General features: G+C 32.2%; 1 protein-coding gene across 2 annotated transcripts in view; it reads right to left on the minus strand.

The window, feature by feature from the left end:
- Nucleotides 1–21,579, minus strand: part of LOC130453213 (netrin receptor UNC5C) — a 327,846-nt gene that overhangs the window by 257,227 nt on the left and 49,040 nt on the right. For both annotated transcript variants that reach the window (XM_056792838.1, XM_056792837.1), the window contains exon 2: nucleotides 10,803–11,046. In XM_056792838.1, coding sequence (XP_056648816.1) covers nucleotides 10,803–10,881 — 79 coding nt within the window. In that variant the 5' untranslated portion in view covers nucleotides 10,882–11,046. The remainder of the gene's footprint in view (nucleotides 1–10,802; nucleotides 11,047–21,579) is intronic.

Raw genomic sequence — 21,579 nt, forward strand, 5'->3', positions numbered from 1 at the left:
TGTTTTTTCATGTACTCTTCAACTAATACCTCTCTTGTGTCGGTAGAATGTTTAACAAGACATCTCCGTAGTTGAGCAGACGCCTTCTTCTGGGATAATAATCATCCAAACAATAATAATTATTAAAGTTTGATATGAAATTAATTTCCAATTAAAATATAATAGAAACGTCGATTGAAAATTCGTTTTTTTTTATAATCTCATTCAGTTCACGACCTCCACTCCATGGCTATGACAAACAAACACACAATTCAACTATATAAATGTAATTGTAGTTGTTATCCTAACAATGCGATTAATAATTTCCATACAAGCGATCTATAGCATGATAGTAATTTGGTTTTAGTAAATTTATTTCCGATTATCTGTTTACATTTAATTTCGGAGGGTGAAGTTTTCCAAATTGAAATCGCTATTTATCGATAGTCGTGAATTACGATTGATAATAATCGTATTTCAACTTGATCGCTTTGCAAATTTCGATTCCGCTGATCATTTGAAGTTTTCATTAAATGAAGCATCCTACAAATCGGAATCAAATTCATCGGAAATATCCGGAAAACTTGAAAGATTAGAGGGCAGTGGAATTTAGATGATTCTTAACACTTTTAAAGAGAACTTCGAGCACTCGAATAGCCCATCGAGTGATGTTTCAATCACATATTTCTCTATTTTCGTCTTTGTCCTCGATTGATTGGCAAAATTTTCAAATCTTAATACGTCGAATGTTTTTGGTAAACGCTCTCACCACATATCTTTTGCGAAAACGTTTTTATTTGATGAATCCTCATCGTTTATATCAAAAATATCAAAATTGATAAAGATAAAGGTTATTCAACACATCAAAAGTGTCTTTTTCTAGTATTTTAATCGATTATCTGAATAGTTTTAACTGTTCTATCAATCAAAGTTTGATATTCACTCTGATTCCCAGGAATCTCAAACTTTTTCTTTCGCAGTATCTTTAGAAATGTCAATCCAACCGATAATGGGGTTTCGATTCGTCTGTTTCAAGGCTTGGTAGTCTTTTGATACTTCAAAAGACTACTGGAGCGTCCACGGGTCGAATTAGATAATACATCGCCTACCAAATGCCCCCCATGAACAAATAACTTGCTTGGAAATATATGTCACGTCTTGGTAGTTCACTTTTTCTTTTACTGGCACCTGGATCTTATTGGTACATTCCGTTTTAGTTTATTTTGAAACAGGTCTTCAAAAACAGACGTTCTGATACCCATACATCTCACACATAGTGTGAATCCGTCATAATTTGAATAAAAACCCCAAACGACCCCAGTTTCCGTGAAACTTCGACACATTTTGTTGTGTATAAATTCCATAAATATCGCATCGAATCAAATCTTCTTGAAACAAACCAATGCACTTTGGTAATCGTTCTTCCATGGCTCGAAATGAACTAACACAGACAAAAACTGTCAGGATTAGATATAATTATAAGGATAGAGTGTAAGTTTACGGCATTATCAATGTCTGGTGACGTGATATTCATTAAAAATTAGAATGACTGGTATAAACCGGATGGTATTTTGCGATTCTTTCGATTAGCCACTCGATTCCACCCCTCTATTAACGCACACCCCGAAATCAATTCGGTCCGAACGCCGTCATATCCCAAAAGGCGATAAATCACCTCAAAAAATCAAAGCAAGCTAATATGAAGTATCATCATCAGGAACGCATATAAATCGCAGATACCCACGGTAATTGAAATATCCCTAATGGCGTTTCTCTGTAAACAATCGCCTGTAGTCGACTGGGGGCGATCAGTCACTTAGCGAGCGATGGATCCGTTCGTATATCGCGAAAAGCGGTTTGGTACGCATTTGTTTTTCGATTTGGATTGAAAAAGGGTGTCCCCGGAGGTAGAATTTGTCTCCGTTAGAAGTTTATGTTTTTTAAGGATATTAGCCGATGAAGGATGCGTTGTCGTTTCGTTTAAATTATTACAGGTTGGGATAAACAACTTGTTAATTTGATAAAATCGAGCAGCGGGACATGAAATCCTCTTATTGAGTCTTTTTTTTTTTTCAAACAAATATAGTTTCAATAATATAATTTGATCAAGATATCGGTGGTGGTTCAGATTAGCTTTTATTATACTTTTTCTCAATTTTTTTAACATATCAGCGTGGAAAATTAGCAATATTATCGAAAGCAACAACATCTCTATACCATTCGTCATCCTTGAGTTGTTAAATAATTTTTTTAGCCGTTCATCTAAAAAACCATCTGCATTACGACCTGCTTATTTTAGAACAAGCTTACCGACACCGTCTCCATCAATTAATTAACAAGAATCGAAGTTTGAAAGTTTGGTAACCCAAAAAGGGATATCCGAAGACAATTTTGACTATAAACCATCGATCTAAGATCAAACCTAGTCCTTTTGTCAATATGATTTGACTATGATGATCCGAAATGGAGTAATAACGCCTCGGTGGTTCTTTCTAAGGTGTAACTTGTGTTTTAAATCTTTTTAATGACTTTTTATCTAACGAACCATCTGCACCACGACCTGTTTCTCATAGTACCAGCTTACCGACACCGTCTCCATCAATTAATTAACAAGAATCGAAGTTTGAAAGTTTGGTAACCCAAAAAGGGATATCCGAAGACAATTTTGACTATAAACCATCGATCTAAGATCAAACCTAGTCCATTTGTCAATATGATTTGACTATGCTGATCCGAAATGGAGTAATAACGCCTCGGTGGTTCTTTCTAAGGTGTAGCTTGTGTTTTAAATCTTTTTATTGACTGTTTATCTAACGAACCATCTGCACCACGACCTGTTTCTCACAGTACCAGCTTACCGACACCGTCTCCATCAATTAATTAACAAGAATCGAAGTTTGAAAGTTTGGTAACCCAAAAAGGGATATCCGAAGACAATTTTGACTATAAACCATCGATCTAAGATCAAACCTAGTCCATTTGTCAATATGATTTGACTATGCTGATCCGAAATGGAGTAATAACGCCTCGGTGGTTCTTTCTAAGGTGTAGCTTGTGTTTTAAATCTTTTTATTGACTGTTTATCTAACGAACCATCTGCACCACGGCCTGTTTCTCATAGTACCAGCTTACCGACACCGTCCCCATCAATTAATTAACAAGAATCGAAGTTTGATAGTTTGGTAACCTAAAAAGGCATATCCGAAGACAATTTTGACTATAAACCATCGATCTAAGATCAAACCTAGTCCATTTGTCAATATGATTTGACTATGCTGATCCGAAATGGAGTAATAACGCCTCGGTGGTTCTTTCTAAGGTGTAGCTTGTGTTTTAAATCTTTTTATTGACTGTTTATCTAACGAACCATCTGCACCACGACCTGTTTCTCACAGTACCAGCTTACCGACACCGTCTCCATCAATTAATTAACAAGAATCGAAGTTTGAAAGTTTGGTAACCCAAAAAGGGATATCCGAAGACAATTTTGACTATAAACCATCGATCTAAGATCAAACCTAGTCCATTTGTCAATATGATTTGACTATGCTGATCCGAAATGGAGTAATAACGCCTCGGTGGTTCTTTCTAAGGTGTAGCTTGTGTTTTAAATCTTTTTATTGACTGTTTATCTAACGAACCATCTGCACCACGGCCTGTTTCTCATAGTACCAGCTTACCGACACCGTCCCCATCAATTAATTAACAAGAATCGAAGTTTGATAGTTTGGTAACCTAAAAAGGCATATCCGAAGACAATTTTGACTATAAACCATCGATCTAAGATCAAACCTAGTCCACTTATCAATATGATTTGACTACGCTGATCCGAAATGAAGTAATAACGCCTCGGTGGTTCTTTCTAAGGTGTAGCTTGTGTTTTAAATCTTTTTATTGACTGTTTATCTAACGAACCATCTGCACCACGACCTGTTTCTCATAGTACCAGCTTACCGACACCGTCTCCATCAATTAATTAACAAGAATCGAAGTTTGAAAGTTTGGTAACCCAAAAAGGCATATCTGAAGACAATTTTGACTATAAACCATCGATCTAAGATCAAACCTAGTCCACTTGTCAATATGATTTGACTATGATGATCCGAAATGGAGTAATAACGCCTCGGTGGTTCTTTCTAAGGTGTAACTTGTGTTTTAAATCTTTTTAATGACTTTTTATCTAACGAACCATCTGCACCACGACCTGTTTCTCATAGTACCAGCTTACCGACACCGTCTCCATCAATTAATTAACAAGAATCGAAGTTTGAAAGTTTGGTAACCCAAAAAGGCATATCTGAAGACAATTTTGACTATAAACCATCGATCTAAGATCAAACCTAGTCCACTTGTCAATATGATTTGACTACGCTGATCCGAAATGAAGTAATAACGCCTCGGTGGTTCTTTCTAAGGTATAACTTGTGTTTTAAATCTTTTTAATGACTTTTTATCTAACGAACCATCTGCACCACGACCTGTTTCTCATAGTACCAGCTTACCGACACCGTCTCCATCAATTAATTAACAAGAATCGAAGTTTGAAAGTTTGGTAACTCAAAAAGGGATATCCGAAGACAATTTTGACTATAAACCATCGATCTAAGATCAAACCTAGTCCACTTGTCAATATGATTTGACTACGCTGATCCGAAATGAAGTAATAACGCCTCGGTGGTTCTTTCTAAGGTATAACTTGTGTTTTAAATCTTTTTAATGACTTTTTATCTAACGAACCATCTGCACCACGACCTGTTTCTCATAGTACCAGCTTACCGACACCGTCTCCATCAATTAATTAACAAGAATCGAAGTTTGAAAGTTTGGTAACCCAAAAAGGGATATCCGAAGACAATTTTGACTATAAACCATCGATCTAAGATCAAACCTAGTCCATTTGTCAATATGATTTGACTATGATGATCCGAAATGGAGTAATAACGCCTCGGTGGTTCTTTCTAAGATGTAACTTGTGTTTTAAATCTTTTTATTGACTGTTTATCTAACGAACCATCTGCACCACGACCTGTTTCTCATAGTACCAGCTTACCGACACCGTCTCCATCAATTAATTAACAAGAATCGAAGTTTGAAAGTTTGGTAACCTAAAAAGGCATATCCGAAGACAATTTTGACTATAAACCATCGATCTAAGATCAAACCTAGTCCATTTGTCAATATGATTTGACTATGATGATCCGAAATGGAGTAATAACGCCTCGGTGGTTCTTTCTAAGATGTAACTTGTGTTTTAAATCTTTTTATTGACTGTTTATCTAACGAACCATCTGCACCACGACCTGTTTCTCATAGTACCAGCTTACCGACACCGTCTCCATCAATTAATTAACAAGAATCGAAGTTTGAAAGTTTGGTGTCTCAAAAAGGCATATCCGAAGACAATTTTTACTATAAACCATCGATCTAAGATTAAACCTAGTCCACTTATCAATATGATTTGACTATGCTGATCCGAAATGAATGAGGCCCAGACTGAAAACAATTTTGACTATAAACAATTGATTTGAGGTTTATGTTTTAGGTCAGGATTTGGACTGAACCTGAGCGAAAATTAAACAACGAGGAACCTCGTCGACCATGCCGGTCGAAGACAAGTTTAACTGGACAGTCCATAGACATAGATTTACCTTCCAAATCGATTATTTCTTTATTATCTGGATAAATTATGAATGTATTGTCTCAAAATAATAATTAAAACCGTTTTCTTTCTTTTATTTTTTATATCTACAAGATGTGAATATCACAAATGAGAAATGTATGCGTATTTAATTAGAAATTTTTCTGGTAATTTGTACTATTTGAATAAATATTATGTGGTGTACAAAAACAGTCAGCGTATTCTTCACGAAACTAGCAACAAACCGATAATCATTAATTAATAAATATTTATATTAAAACGGCTATTGAGACGTTCATTAACCAATTTTTCGTCCGGGTGGTGCTTAAATAAATAAATAAAAATTTATCGTATATGTCCAAATAAGCAAAATAGATATAATCGTTTTATTTATTTTTTAACAGAAGATTTCTCTCGTGAAATAAATACGGTTATTATATTTTGAAATCTAAACGTTTCGACGACATGATTTATCAATTAGCATAACGAATTTTGGTGATTAATATTGGAAAATATTGTTATAAGGTCGACCATCAAATATTATGTTTGCAAAAAAATAGATAAGAGACCCGGATGGAAGCTGATCCAGTATTTACAGGCTGATCCATCAATTCCACTCCTTTTTGAGAAGTTTTGAATGTGGAATGGTTCCAATTTCCAGAGATCTTCGTCTTCTAATTCATACCCACCCAGATGTGGTACTCTGAAGTTCCGAGGTTTCGTCGCATCACCAGCTGCGTCTTCAGGTGTTTTTTGAAGCGACAGTGCCCCGATAGAAAACCTGTAGATTGTTCTCACTTTGATTATAGTTTCCCAGAAGAGTCTCAGCCTCTGTAGGTTGTCCTAATAATTAGTTTTGCTCCTATCCAGCGCTTTCCACTGTCCTGGAATCCATTGCCTAGGTCGTTCAATTTTTCTAGATCTCAGGAAGAGGCTGATTATTTCAAATGGAACAGGACATTAGTCATATTAAAAAAAGTTTGATGCGTTTTTTAATACGTTCCTTGATTTTTGGCAATTTAATACTTTGAGACATTATTGTCAGTTCCCAGGTAGGAAATCGAAGTCGAAATATCTCCGAATACAAAACACGGAGTTTCATTTTAGTGGAAAGTTTGAAAATGACGCGCTACCGTCACGCAAACTTTCATATGTCAATTTGGAATGTTCGCATCCCTTTTCTGAATATCCCAATCGACAGGGACGGAAGGACGTCGGTTTTCCCCTAGCTCCAATTTTCTAATGTGTTGCTCCTTTTGAAAGTACAAGTGAAAATTCAAGCGGAAAATTTTTGTACTTGGAGACAACGAGTAATTCATATTGACTAATTCAGTAAATTTGGAAACTCAATTAATTAACCAACGAGTTTTTTTTTTCACTTTTTTTGTTTTTTTTCCATGAATCCTTTGCCAAAACGCTCTGATGCAAACATTTCCGCAATTCCTCTCTTTTTGATTTTGATTTTGTTTTTTCTAACGATATGTTTGATTGTATTAACGACTTTTTGGTTATATCCGTTAATTGTGTACAGAAATACTTTAAAAAACATTTTTTTAACATTCTAAGTAAAACAAAGAAGCTAAAATACATAATTATATCCGCGATAAAACGATATTTTCGATATCTATACCCAAATAAATGAAATCGTATAATTTAAATGAAAATTCTCAAGCTTTTCTGCATATTCAGTTATTGTTGATGTATGGGATAAAGCTCGTAACGGAATGGGAAATGGCGCAGTCGACCGTTTATCCTACCAGCTGTTTTAACAAGTTGGGATGGATTCACGCAAATTTACTCCTGTCTATCTGGATTTCTGTCTGTTCCTTTCATTCTACAAATTTCAAATATATCAAAATATAAGAATTAATGTAAAATTTATCGAATTATCGATATGTAAAATATTGGGTTGTGTTCAAACAAGCTTACACTAGAGATCAAAAGTTTTTGCACATCCCGAAGATGCTTTCTGACTTCCCTGTCCAATTAGTCCCGCAACAATTCAATCAGGATAAGGTCGGGTAATTGTGATGGCCAAAATACTCTTTGGAGCGTGTTTTACACTCTAGATTACGTATGGATCTAACATCCATTCTTTTTAGACCCAAAAATCCCAAATTGCGGCTTCTTAATTTTATTCTGACGTATACAAATTTCATATGAAGACTTCTTGGTCCAAAAAGAAAATAAACGAGAAATTTTTGACGGGTAGTGTATATTTTGAATTAATGATTCAACTGTATCCCTGTAGACGTATTGAAATTTTAGTCATTCAATTATACAGTACGACGTAATTGTTTTTATTTTTATTTCTCGACAAAAAATTCGTTTTCTGAAATAGAAGCCATTTTGTAGAGTACCTAAATCAATCTCTACTTTACCGATAGTACCGTGACTCATTCAAAAGCGCACTTGATTTCCTTTCTAACAACCTCTAATAAACAACTAGTACCCAAACAAGTATTAAACGACCAGTAAATACTTCAATGCAATCAGATAATGGGGAAAAAAAGTAGTAGATAAAACAGCACATATAACCAGCTTCGAGCTTACGTTGTAGTAAGCCAAGTCGGTAACATCGGTAACTGATTTATCGGGAGAGATCGACTGTTATGTACCACGCGAATGCCCGAGGGTCTGGACATCCGACAAGTTTATATTTGCGAATTTAGTACAGCGTTGTCGAGTATTTAATTATTTACATAACATCGAGGAAATGATTAGAAATGTTTAAATTTCGAAATTGATATGATTATATCTGATAAAATTATTACGTTAGTCAGCTTTGTGGTATTGTGGAATTTGTGTATAGCGAATCTCAATCTATTTTAGGTGCGCGAAAGGTGTGGAAACGAATGTTTTTATGTCACAACATTTTATACGATTGTTATGGTTTGCATATGTTGCACGTCGTCGTACAAGAAAACGTCTCTCTATAAACTTGGAATATTGAAATATGTTTTGTGTTAACCGTAATCTTTTCTTGCGTGTCTTAAATTAAATTTTTTTTTATATCGTTTACTCAATATATAATTAAAATTCAAATAATTACAACAACTACATATCTAATTATATATAATTAAATTATCGTTTGTTTTTTTTTTATTAGAATCAAGTATTGACCTTGAAACATTCGGAAGCTACTTTTAATGATAATAAGTAATAAATTATTAGTTTGACACGCAAATGGCGCCACTAAATTAAGACTGAATATCTAGTAATAATTGATGAATAAATTGAGTAAATTGTAAACAAATATAATTGTTTTAATTGTTATTATAAACAAACAAAAGTTGTAATAAATTTACAGCAGTACCTAAGCTAAAACTACTGTTATTCTAATCGGGTATTGGTAAACGATGGAGTTCCTCAGGGTTCTATATTGGAACCACTATTGTTTCTGTTATATACGGGATGTCCCACGACGAGTTAAAACTATCTGTATACACGGCAAAATACTTATAATAAAATCATGAAAATTTCCACGTTAAGGTTTTCGTATACGATCTTTTTAACTAAAATATTTTCAAAGATGGCCGACTAGTAGAGTTCAAAGGGTTGTTTCTCTTCTGTACATTGTAGTAAACTCTTGTTTGAATTATTTACGAACCGAATGTCAAGGTTCAGGACGTTGTGGAGTAGATGTTGCTCTGAAACACCATGGCGATTGTTTTTGATTCAAAGTAAATCAAACGGATAGATTTGCAATTCCAAAATATCGTTATCATCAGTTTTTTGTAGCTTTTGGTGACCTTTACTTTGTTCGTCGCGGCTTTTCCTTTCCGATTCCACTCCATGGAATCTCTTCTAGATATCGGATCATAATAAAAGACCCGTTACAACTTTATTACAACATTGTATTTGATACTGGTTTTCCAGAATTCGAAGCAACCTCCTTGGACTAATTTTTATCTTATTTAAGCGCTTTTATGGTTTCGTCAAAACAAGTTGGACCATTTTTTAGTTGTTTAAAATAATGAGCACCGAAGTTACCATAAACAGCCACCATATTTTTGTTTTGTTTTTGAGGTTAAGTTGGTCGTTCGACAATAACGCGATCTAGTAGTTACTTTTTGCGTTTCATATGAAATTATTTATAACATAATTGATGATATAATTGATGGAATACAAATTCTGCATTTATATGAAAATTAGAATGAAATTTGCATAGAAATATCCCTGAATATAATAACCGAATTCGCTAAACTAATTTCCCATTATATGGCGCTGGAGGGAAACAAAAAATACAAAAAAAAACTTCATATGTATATAGATATGAAAATTAGGAACGATTTTTTTGCGTCCATCGATCAATAATCACCGTTAACGACTTTGTAATTATCTTTTAAACTTTTTCAACACATCCAACGTGAATTACCTAATCGAGAATATTCCAGATTATTTCTTTCTCAAATCCCCATAGAAACAAATCTAGTTGAATCAGATCAGGTGATCGCGATGGCTATCAAAGTTGGAATGGCGTCGTTTTGAATTAGGTCCAAATAATGAACCCCAATCAAATTGTTCATCGATGAAACATTGTGCTAAACATTGGGCGTGTTGTTCTCCCTTCCAGTAAGGATTTTATGTTCACCAGAAGTGGCAGTTTCGCCGATTAGCATAGTTATCCTATACAAATTGTCTTTATTAATCTCCTGAGTATATATCATTAGTTTGATTAGGAATAGGATACTTCATTATCAAAAACATTGTTCGCAAAAGCTTGTAAATAACAATAAAACAAACATACAAATAACCAAATGAAATATAAAATCTAAATAGACGGTATTGGGAAATGATTGTGCATATTTTTCGCATTGTACAGTATTGAGCACTGTGTAAGAACTTTTGTAGTTTGAAGATTCGTTCAAATTCAACATCAATGGTGGTTTTATTTAGTAACGTATATTTATAATGACAAATCGCATCATGATTTAAGGTTGATTAGGTCACTAGGTATGGTTCTTTGATATCAGGGTTGCTCCAGAAGAAATTAGTATCTAGATAACGTCGTTGATGAAGAAAAGAAACAAAATAGAGCCTCGAAGCACTCCACGTTCTATAGGCTTCCAAGAAGACATCATTATACCCTTACAAGTTGATTTTTGATTCAAATCATGAAAAAGGTGTTAATTTGATTAGAGAATGGGGGTTGTAATTATAATTGAATTGAATTATGACTTACCTTGATTGCATATGACTCCGACTTGTAGGAAAATCAAAAATATAACGGCAACAGCCGGTAGATGGGGTTGGTGTTTCATAGTAATTGTGGAAAAAGGAAAATTCCCCGAAGGCTGACAGTTAGACTCTAGGGGGCATACCAAGTTTCAATAATATACTCAATATCATTCCCGTCGTGAATTTCGTCTTTGAATCTGACCGCCGGCGACAGCGGATGTCACATGTTTTCGTTGAATGCGACAGATCTGTAACAAAAAATATATTAGGGTAAGTTTGGGGTTAATTTTCAAGATTATATCGCTAAACGTCTCGTAGTTTTTTGTGGAATAAAACTGTCAAAAAAATCCTTCGTACTAGTGTTATGTTATATACACATAGTGGAATTATGATTGATGATATTTTTATAAAAATACGTCGGTGCATTGTAAGTAGAAACCGAAATAAAACGGTTGAGTTGCTTAAACGTAGCAACCATGTGGTCAAATACGTGTCACAGATGACTGATCTCTTCAATTTCAATGTTACGTTAGAACCTTTTTCATTTTTCGTGTTGCTAAGGGTAGGTAAAAGGATATATACAGGGTGTGGTCATAAATTTTTACAACAAAAATGATTCACAAGACTAGGAAATAATTTTATTTGAACTAAACTTCATCAAAATGCATTTCAGTTTCAAAAACGACCAGATCTATAATAGAATTCGTTGAAATTGTTAAAGAATTTGAAAGAAACGATCAAAAAAAACCTATGGTCTCAAAAAAATTAGGTAATTTCGAATGGAAACTTTAAAATTGAGGTGGGTTCAAAATTTTCAGATTGAGCTCATTCTAAATGTACTCTGGAACATATCTTGTGACGATATTTTCAAATTAGAGTTTGTGGGCTATGCAGATGACGTAGTTATCGTCATCACTGGAATAGAAAAAGAAGAAATAACCAGCTCTAAGCGGCTAGACCACAAAACAGAAGACAAAGTTTAACAAGATCCAAACGATGATAATCGAAGAACTTTCCATCGAAACGAAAGAATCCATAAAATATTTAGACTCGATCATGAGTTTTGGATAACATATAAGATATTATTCAGAGTAATGCGGATCCAGGATAGATAACTTTGAAGTATATACAGCTTTTTACATAAATTTAAATAGATTGTATAAGTGTATGTTTTTTTTTTGATAAATCGTCTTATTTTGATAAAAAAACGTTTAAAAATGAAGGGTCATTTCACTGCTTGTAAAAATAATAAAAAAACTAATTTGTTATTCAATACAAACATCATTTTGTTATACAGGGTCCTTCACGACGAATTGAATTGATATGTATATGGGAAAGTACTGTGATTAGTGTTCTAAAAATGTGTTTGCATGGATTTTTCGAAATGCTCGTTTCAACTAAAATAATTTCAGTTTTTTAAAACTTCCGGTTATACCGGAAGTAGACCCAAACTTTGTTATTTTTAACGGAATGTTATGGTTTTTATTAAATTTTTGGAATCTACACGAAATTTTAATATAACTTTATATAAGGCATAGTATGTCTAAAATCCACCATTTTTTAATTATTTTACATTTTCGAAATTTTTTGACACATGTAGCCGTCCACTAAAAAAATAATATTTCAAAGTTTAAGCGAGGCAGGTTTGAGATTTTTGGGATTTGGATAAATAACACTTATACCTTTCAAAATCTGTGAAATCCCGGGCAAAAATTTATACAGGGTGTTCAGAAAATGGTGCCGAATTTCGCTATCTAAAAACTTAATTTTTTCAAATGGCAACCCCCATTTTCCTTACTATGCTTTAAATTAACGAGACTTCGTTAGTAAATTCATATATTTCCCCTTAATTTAAAGCGTAGAATCCATGCCGTTTGAAAAAATTAAGTTTCTAGATAGCGAAATTCGGTACCATTTTCTGAACACCCTGTATAAATTTTTGTCTGGGATTTCACAAATTTTGAAAGCTGTAAGTGTTATTTATCCAAATCCCAAAAATATTAGACTTGACTCAGTTAAACTTGGAAATATAATTTTTTTAGTGGAGGGCTGCTTAATTCCAAAAATTTTGAAAATTTGAAATAATTAAAAAATGGTGGACTTTAGGCAAACGATGCCTCATATAAAGTTATATTAAAATTTCGCGTAGATTCCAAAAATTTAATAACATTTTGTTTAAAATAACGAAGTTTGGGTCCATGCAAGCAAATTTTCAAAAAACTAATCCCATATAAATATCGATTCAGCTCGTGGTGAAAGACCCTTTTTTCAGATAAATAAATCTATTTCAGGAAAAAAAATGTATGAAAATGAAAAAATCATTGAGGATTAAAAGCTAAACATTCTTCACTTTTCCCTTTTTGTACTTTTAATTATATAATGCCCTCTCTCGTCAAATTAAAAAAGTTGTAAGTACAAACTTTACAATTTACAAGCGGTTTTTATATTTTAGTAAATCAACGAGGTAGTATTTTGAGATTCAAATGAGTTAGTGGTTAATAGCAAAAGCTGATTGAAGTATTATGGTCAATACAGAAGAACTTCGACATGAAATATTCATCGAGGACTCCGAGGAAGTTTTATGTACGTACATAAAACCTGCCGGAAGTAATTATGAAAGAATTAGCCGTATAATTTTATATTGAATTATTATTCATTACAAGTGTTTAAAAACAAAGATTTTAATAGTTGATTTTTCAATAAACAAAATTTAATTTGGTTTGAAACAAATCCTCGAACGATATTTCAGTTGAGAATATGTGTGTTCAAAATGGAAGAAAAAAAATCGAAAAATTGGAAAAAAAAGATTCTAGCACAAATAATTTGGAAGATATTATAAAAAATAATGGAATACGTGAATTTTTTGTATAATAATTTTATTTTAAAGATGAAAATGTATTTGCAGATTCAATTTTGAGCTGGAATTGATAATTTGAAGGTCGAGTTAATGGGAGAGGTATTTTGAAAGAAATATCATGAGATTTTCGAGAAAAAAATTGTAATAGTAAATTTAAAAAATAGTATCATTGAAATAATATTTTGAACAAATGTCTTTAAAAGATTATTTTGCATGTCAAAATAAAGAAAACACTCAAAATTGTAAGAAAATGAAAACCCCACCGACTAAAACTTTCTCAGAACAATAATTTCGAAAATATTATGGAAAATAAAGGCATTTCGTACAATTTTTGTGTCTTAAATTGAGCTTCCGGATCTATTTTACAACAAAAATAGGAGAATTATACTGTTCAAAATTTCACTAGCGAAAAAGGGGGTAATCCCATGTGATGGGCTCAAAAAAAACGATTCTTTTCTTAATAAATTGCTTTCTTAACATGTCTAGAATACAGTAGTGAAATGATTTTTGAAAATTCGAAGTCATTTTAAAGATACAGTAGGTAGAAGAAAGAACTGATCGGAGCGCTGAGTTTGCAGTTGGAGTCCGGGCCCATTGTGTACCGTCGACGTTATATCTGGCCCCCCCTTTTATACATATATACATTTATACAAGTATAGACAAGTTTGAGCTATTATCAATCGAAACTTTCCAAAATTTCTCTATTTTTCTATAACAAAAAACACAAAATTCGCAACTTTTATTTGAAATGTCTACCAAAAGTCCAGTTTTTTGTATATTGATTTGATAATAGTCCATTCCATGCTTTTAGGCTTACAAAATACAACGCCGTTTTTTTTTTGTTTCAGATAAGCCAATCAGCCGGTATCGTGACTCATTTTTTCGAGGCGGGGGTTCCGCACAATATTTTTATTTTAAAATTTATATTTATACTGTCGAAATATATGTTAATAAATGATAATAAACTTAAAGCTCCATCTATTTACTGGTCCTTAAAAATCCCTAAAAAACAGGCCGTCACATGGGCGATAAAAATTGTACATATAAAAATGAATTTTATCAAAATATTTCTAATCAAATACATAAAAAAATTAAAGAAAAACAATAATTTGAAAGAAAAGTGCGAATATTTTTAAAAACAAGATTTTTTAAATGGATTTTCAATATCTGTTTATTAAACGATTTTTGTAGAACCCGACCGCTTTTTCAGTTGTAAAAAATCGTTGACCTAGCAATTTATTTTAGATCTGCATGAATAACAAGAAATCATTGGGTGCCAAACAAGGACTGTATGGTGGATAAACCTGTTCAAAAACGTTTTCGTTTGAACTGAACAGTAAACGCTCGCAATTTCGTGGTGGAGAATGATTCGTCTTCTACTATTGATTTTTTCGAAAAACTTTCGTTAGATTTGGCTTGTCTTGGAAGACAATCGATTGTTTTTTAATTTCCATCCTTGATTAGTCGCCTGTCATGATCCTATAAACGTCTTTTGAATTTTTTCAGCATTCCTTTGCAAAAATCGACACGAGTTCTTTTTTTTTTGGACGATTTCCACGACTTAGAAAATCTGTATCCGTAAACTCGACAGATGACAACGACAGATTTGACATATTTAAGTCAGTGTTGCCATATCTCCACAACTTGAATAGCAATCCGCGTTTTCTGAAAGTTTGATAATCCACGTCGAAAATCATCGTACGAAAGTTTTAGCGATTAAATCCATTTTTTTGACCAAGATGGATGTTTCAAGAATCTGTAGACAACTCAAATAGCATTCGTATGACAATACGTTCTGAGAAATACGTTCACAATTAAAAACTTTTGAATGGAGATGTCAAATCACACCAGTAATTTAAATCAACACAAATTTAAACTGATGCAAATTCAACGCCCCATATCTCGAAAAGTATTAGTTATAGCAATATGAAAATATGACATATCCTAAAGTAATTCTGCACCTTTTCGTTGGATAAAATAAAAAAATTATAGAATAAATAGTTTGGGAGAAATCACGAAGACAATAAAATTCATGATAAAAAATAAGGATAGAGCTTTGATTAAATTTCTAAGCTCTATTATACGTTCAAGTTACTATTTTTGGGATCAAGAAAGAAGAATAGATATAATTTTATAAGAAAAAACAAAAAATAAAAGAGTTGTACTTTCGAAATTGTCGATAATCGATTGAGGAATAAATATAAATAGGAACAAATCATATAAAGTCGTATAAATGATAATAATTAATAAATGTCGGGCTTTGAATGCTTTCAAAGACAAGTTTTGTCATAGCATTCATTAGTTTATGATGACAACGACAGATTTGACATATTTAAGTCAGTGTTGCCATATCTCCACAACTTGAATAGCAATCCGCGTTTTCTGAAAGTTTGATAATCCACGTCGAAAATCATCGTACGAAAGTTTTAGCGATTAAATCCATTTTTTTGACCAAGATGGATGTTTCAAGAATCTGTAGACAACTCAAATAGCATTCGTATGACAACACAATTAAAAACTTTTGAATGGAGATGTCAAATCACACCAGTAATTTAAATCAACACAAATTTAAACTAATGCAAATTCAACGCCCTGTATCTCGAAAAGTATTAGTTATAGCAATATGAAAATATGACATATCCTAAAGTAATTCTGCACCTTTTCGTTGGATAAAATAAAAAAAATTATAGAATAAATAGTTTGGGAGAAATCACGAAGACAATAAAATTCATGATAAAAAATAAGGATAGAGCTTTGATTAAATTTCTAAGCTCTATTATACGTTCAAGTTACTATTTTTGGGATCAAGAAAGAAGAATAGATATAATTTTATAAGAAAAAACAAAAAATAAAAGAGTTGTACTTTCGAAATTGTCGATAATCGATTGAGGAATAAATATAAATAGGAACAAATCATATAAAGTCGTATAAATGATAATAATTAATAAATGTCGGGCTTTGAATGCTTTCAAAGACAAGTTTTGTCATAGCATTCATTAGTTTATGATGACAACGACAGATTTGACATATTTAAGTCAGTGTTGCCATATCTCCACAACTTGAATAGCAATCCGCGTTTTCTGAAAGTTTGATAATCCACGTCGAAAATCATCGTACGAAAGTTTTAGCGATTAAATCCATTTTTTTGACCAAGATGGATGTTTCAAGAATCTGTAGACAACTCAAATAGCATTCGTATGACAACACAATTAAAAACTTTTGAATGGAGATGTCAAATCACACCAGTAATTTAAATCAACACAAATTTAAACTAATGCAAATTCAACGCCCTGTATCTCGAAAAGTATTAGTTATAGCAATATGAAAATATGACATATCCTAAAGTAATTCTGCACCTTTTCGTTGGATAAAATAAAAAAAATTATAGAATAAATAGTTTGGGAGAAATCACGAAGACAATAAAATTCATGATAAAAAATAAGGATAGAGCTTTGATTAAATTTCTAAGCTCTATTATACGTTCAAGTTACTATTTTTGGGATCAAGAAAGAAGAATAGATATAATTTTATAAGAAAAAACAAAAAATAAAACAGTTGTACTTTCGAAATTGTCGATAATCGATTGAGGAATAAATATAAATAGGAACAAATCATATAAAGTCGTATAAATGATAATAATTAATAAATGTCGGGCTTTGAATGCTTTCAAAGACAAGTTTAGTCATTTTTGTGTGATTCTTAGTAGGATTCGTAGCCTGGCAAACAGATGTTATTTCTGTAAGTGATACTTCGCTATAGGTGGTTCGACTTTTGAGGTTATCACTCAACTCGGGATTACGAGTTTCTTTTTTTGATAAAGTCACTCACCCCGAACCCAAATCATCAATCAAAGATGATAAAATCACAATATTAGTGATTAATGTAAATAAATCGACACAGTAATCCCCTAGAAAGATATATCTTATATATATATATTAATAAAATTAGTTTTTTTTTCCAAGGAAGGATAGTTTTTTATGTTTGCTTTGAGATTTATGAAATGCGTGTGTTTGAAAACAAACAAATGTTTGATTTGATTTGATTTTCAATAAAAAAAGCAATTCATCATCGACCCACTACTATCCCACGCTCTATTAACCCTATCGAAGGCCTTTTCAAAGTTTACAAACATCACTTACAAGTCCATTCTGTGTTCATAGAACTACAGTTCGTAACATCATTTAATATCGATCTACAGGCGCTGAAATCTTGCTGATAGTTCACGAGATTTCCTTCAGAGTATCCATCCTTTATTAAATCATATGTAAGTGCTTTACAATGGTTAACATCTCAGTATTATAGGGTATTTGCAACCATTAATTGGTCAACTGGAGCTTCGTGTTGAAAAATTTGCGTTGGCTGCACTGACAGTTCAATTTTAACCAATCAAATCCGAGTGAACTGACATTTGCCACGGGGGAAATGTCTGTCAAATGTCGAAGCCTAGTTTCCACGTGTAGTTTCAATATTATATAAATTAAAACAGAAAAACTAATATCTTTCCAAAGTAGCCTGTTTCGTCGAAGATAATGACGACATCGTTCAAATGATTCAATTAATTTAAAATAATGTAGTTAGTTTTAGAAGTCAATTAATCAAACGTAAGCCGATGTAAACAAAAATTGAGGTTAGAAAGTACATTTCAATCCTGGGTTGATATTTTAAACTGAGCTTTCGTTATGGTCTCAATTTTACAAACTAAGGAAAAACTAAACTAAAGTTTAAACACTAGTTTAAACCTAGATAACTCTATTTTACAGTTAAACATACATTTTTCTGCCAGTTTTCACAAATATTACCAAAATTTGTCAATATTTGTTTTAAAGTTGATTCAAGAAAGAATTTTATGATGAGAATAACAAATAATAGTTTCAAAAAATGTGAAAATACTTTTTGTTTTTTTGTGCTTTACAATGGTTAACATCTCAACTTTTGCAACCATCAGTTGGTCAACTGGAGCTTCGTGTTGAAAGATTTGCGTTGGCTGCACTGACTGTTCAATTTTAACCAATCAAATCCGAGTGAACTGACATTTGCCCCGGGGAAATGTCTGTCAAATGTCGAAGCCTAGTTTCCACGTGTAGTTTCAATATTATATAAATTAAAAAAGAAAAACTAATATCTTTCCAAAGTAGCCTGTTTCGTAGAAACTCGATATAAGATTATGACGACATCATATGATTTAATTAATTTAAAATAATGTAGTTTTAGAAGCTAATTAATCAAACGTAAGCCGATGTAAACAAAAATTGAGGTTAGAAAGTACATTTCAACCCTGGGTTGATATTTGAAACTGAGCTTTCGTTATGGTCTCAATTTTACAAACTAAGGAAAAACTAAACTAAAGTTTAAACACTAGTTTAAACCTAGATAACTCTATTCTATAGTTAAACATACATTTTTCTGTCAGTTTTTACAAATATTGCCAATAAGAAAGAATTTTATGATGAAAATAACAAATAATAGTTTCAAAAAATGTGAAAATACTTTTTGTTTTTTTGTGCTTTACAATGGTTAACATCTCAACTTTTGCAACCATCAGTTGGTCAACTGGAGCTTCGTGTTGAAAGATTTGCGTTGGCTGCACTGACTGTTCAATTTTAACCAATCAAATCCGAGTGAACTGACATTTGCCCCGGGGAAATGTCTGTCAAATGTCGAAGCCTAGTTTCCACGTGTAGTTTCAATATTATATAGATTAAAAAAGAAAAACTGTTATCTTTTCAAAATAGTCTGTTTCGTAGAATTTCGATAGAAGATGATGACGACATCGTTCATATAATTCAATTAATTTAAAATAATGTAGTTTTAGAAGTTAATTAATCAAACGTAAGCCGATGTAAACAAAAATTGAGGTTAGAAAGTACATTTCAACCCTGGGTTGATATTTGAAACTGAGCTTTCGTTATGGTCTCAATTTTACAAACTAAGGAAAAACTAAACTAAAGTTTAAACACTAGTTTAAACCTAGATAACTCTATTCTATAGTTAAACATACATTTTTCTGCCAGTTTTTACAAATATTGCCAATAAGAAAGAATTTTATGATGAAAATAACAAATAATAGTTTCAAAAAATGTGAAAATACTTTTTGTTTTTTTGTGCTTTACAATGGTTAACATCTCAGCTTTTGCAACCATCAGTTGGTCAACTGGAGCTTCGTGTTGAAAGATTTGCGTTGGCTGCACTGACTGTTCAATTTTAACCAATCAAATCCGAGTGAACTGACATTTGCCCCGGGGAAATATCTGTCAAATGTCGAAGCCTAGTTTCCACGTGTAGTTTCAATATTATATAAATTAAAACAGAAAAACTAATATCTTTCCAAAGTAGCCTGTTTCGTAGAAACTCGATATAAGATTATGACGACATCATATGATTTAATTAATTTAAAATAATGTAGTTTTAGAAGTTAATTAATCAAACGCAAGCCGATGTAAACAAAAATTGAGGTTAGAAAGTACATTTCAACCCTGGGTTGATATTTGAAACTGAGCTTTCGTTATGGTCTCAATTTTACAAACTAGGGAAAAACTAAACTAAAGTTTAAACACTAGTTTAAACCTAGATAACTCTATTCTACAGTTAAACATACATTTTTCTGCCAGTTTTTACAAATATTGCCAATAAGAAAGAATTTTATGATGAAAATAACAATTTTTTGTGCTTTACAATGGTTAACATCTCAGCTTTTGCAACCATCAGTTGGTCAACTGGAGCTTCGTGTTGAAAGATTTGCGTTGGCTGCACTGACTGTTCAATTTTAACCAATCAAATCCGAGTGAACTGACATTTGCCCCGGGGAAATGTCTGTCAAATGTCGAAGCCTAGTTTCCACGTGTAGTTTCAATATTATATAGATTAAAAAAGAAAAACTAATATCTTTCCAAAGTAGCCTGTTTCGTAGAAACTCGATATAAGATTATGACGACATCATATGATTTAATTAATTTAAAATAATGTAGTTTTAGAAGTTAATTAATCAAACGTAAGCCGATGTAAACAAAAATTGAGGTTAGAAAGTACATTTCAATCCTGGGTTGATATTTGAAACTGAGCTTTCGTTATGGTCTCAATTTTACAAACTAGGGAAAAACTAAACTAAAGTTTAAACACTAGTTTAAACCTAGATAACTCTATTCTACAGTTAAACATACATTTTTCTGTCAGTTTTTACAAATATTGCCAATAAGAAAGAATTTTATGATGAAAATAACAAACAATAGTTTCAAAAAATGTGGGACGATTTCAAAATACTTTTTGTTTTTTTAGCGCCTCGACAATATAGTTAATTTCTTCATCATCATCATCGAGTTTATCTAATATAAAGTACAAATCTTCAATAATTCCAACTTTTTAATATTGTAGAAATGTTAATAATTTGAAAAAGTTCATCCGTTTCATGTTGAACTGAAGTTTAAACTACCTCCAAACCACCCGTAACGCCATCTATGGAACGTGAAAAAAACGGTATCTGTATGGTTTCAAACAGTGTCAATATTAAAGAAATTTACAAAAATTTACAATCGTACAGTTTTATTTTCAATAACTTATCTCTTTTCTTACTGTTTACTTCAACCAATTAGAAATATCCCGTATGTAGTTGAGGTTATGTCGAAAAATATGAAGTTTGCACCGGAAAAGACAGTGACAACAAATCAAGTTGGTATCGTGAAGATAGCAACAAATTTTCGTGGAAATCATGTTGATGTTTTATGTGTTTTTAGTTTTCCATTTAAAGAGTGTTGTGAAATCGGTTTTACAAGCGGAAGGAACGTTAAAGTGAACATCCATAGACAAACAGTTGTTTTCGTTCTGTTTGTATAATATATCTAAGCATAATTATTTTTTATTACTTTTTCTTTGTGACTTATTTTATTGAGTACCATTCAATGATGGTACAATTGTGTTTGTTCTTTACTTA

The sequence above is a fragment of the Diorhabda sublineata genome, chromosome 2 (genome assembly GCF_026230105.1).
Source record: "Diorhabda sublineata isolate icDioSubl1.1 chromosome 2, icDioSubl1.1, whole genome shotgun sequence".
In the NCBI taxonomy this organism is placed as follows: domain Eukaryota; kingdom Metazoa; phylum Arthropoda; class Insecta; order Coleoptera; family Chrysomelidae; genus Diorhabda; species Diorhabda sublineata.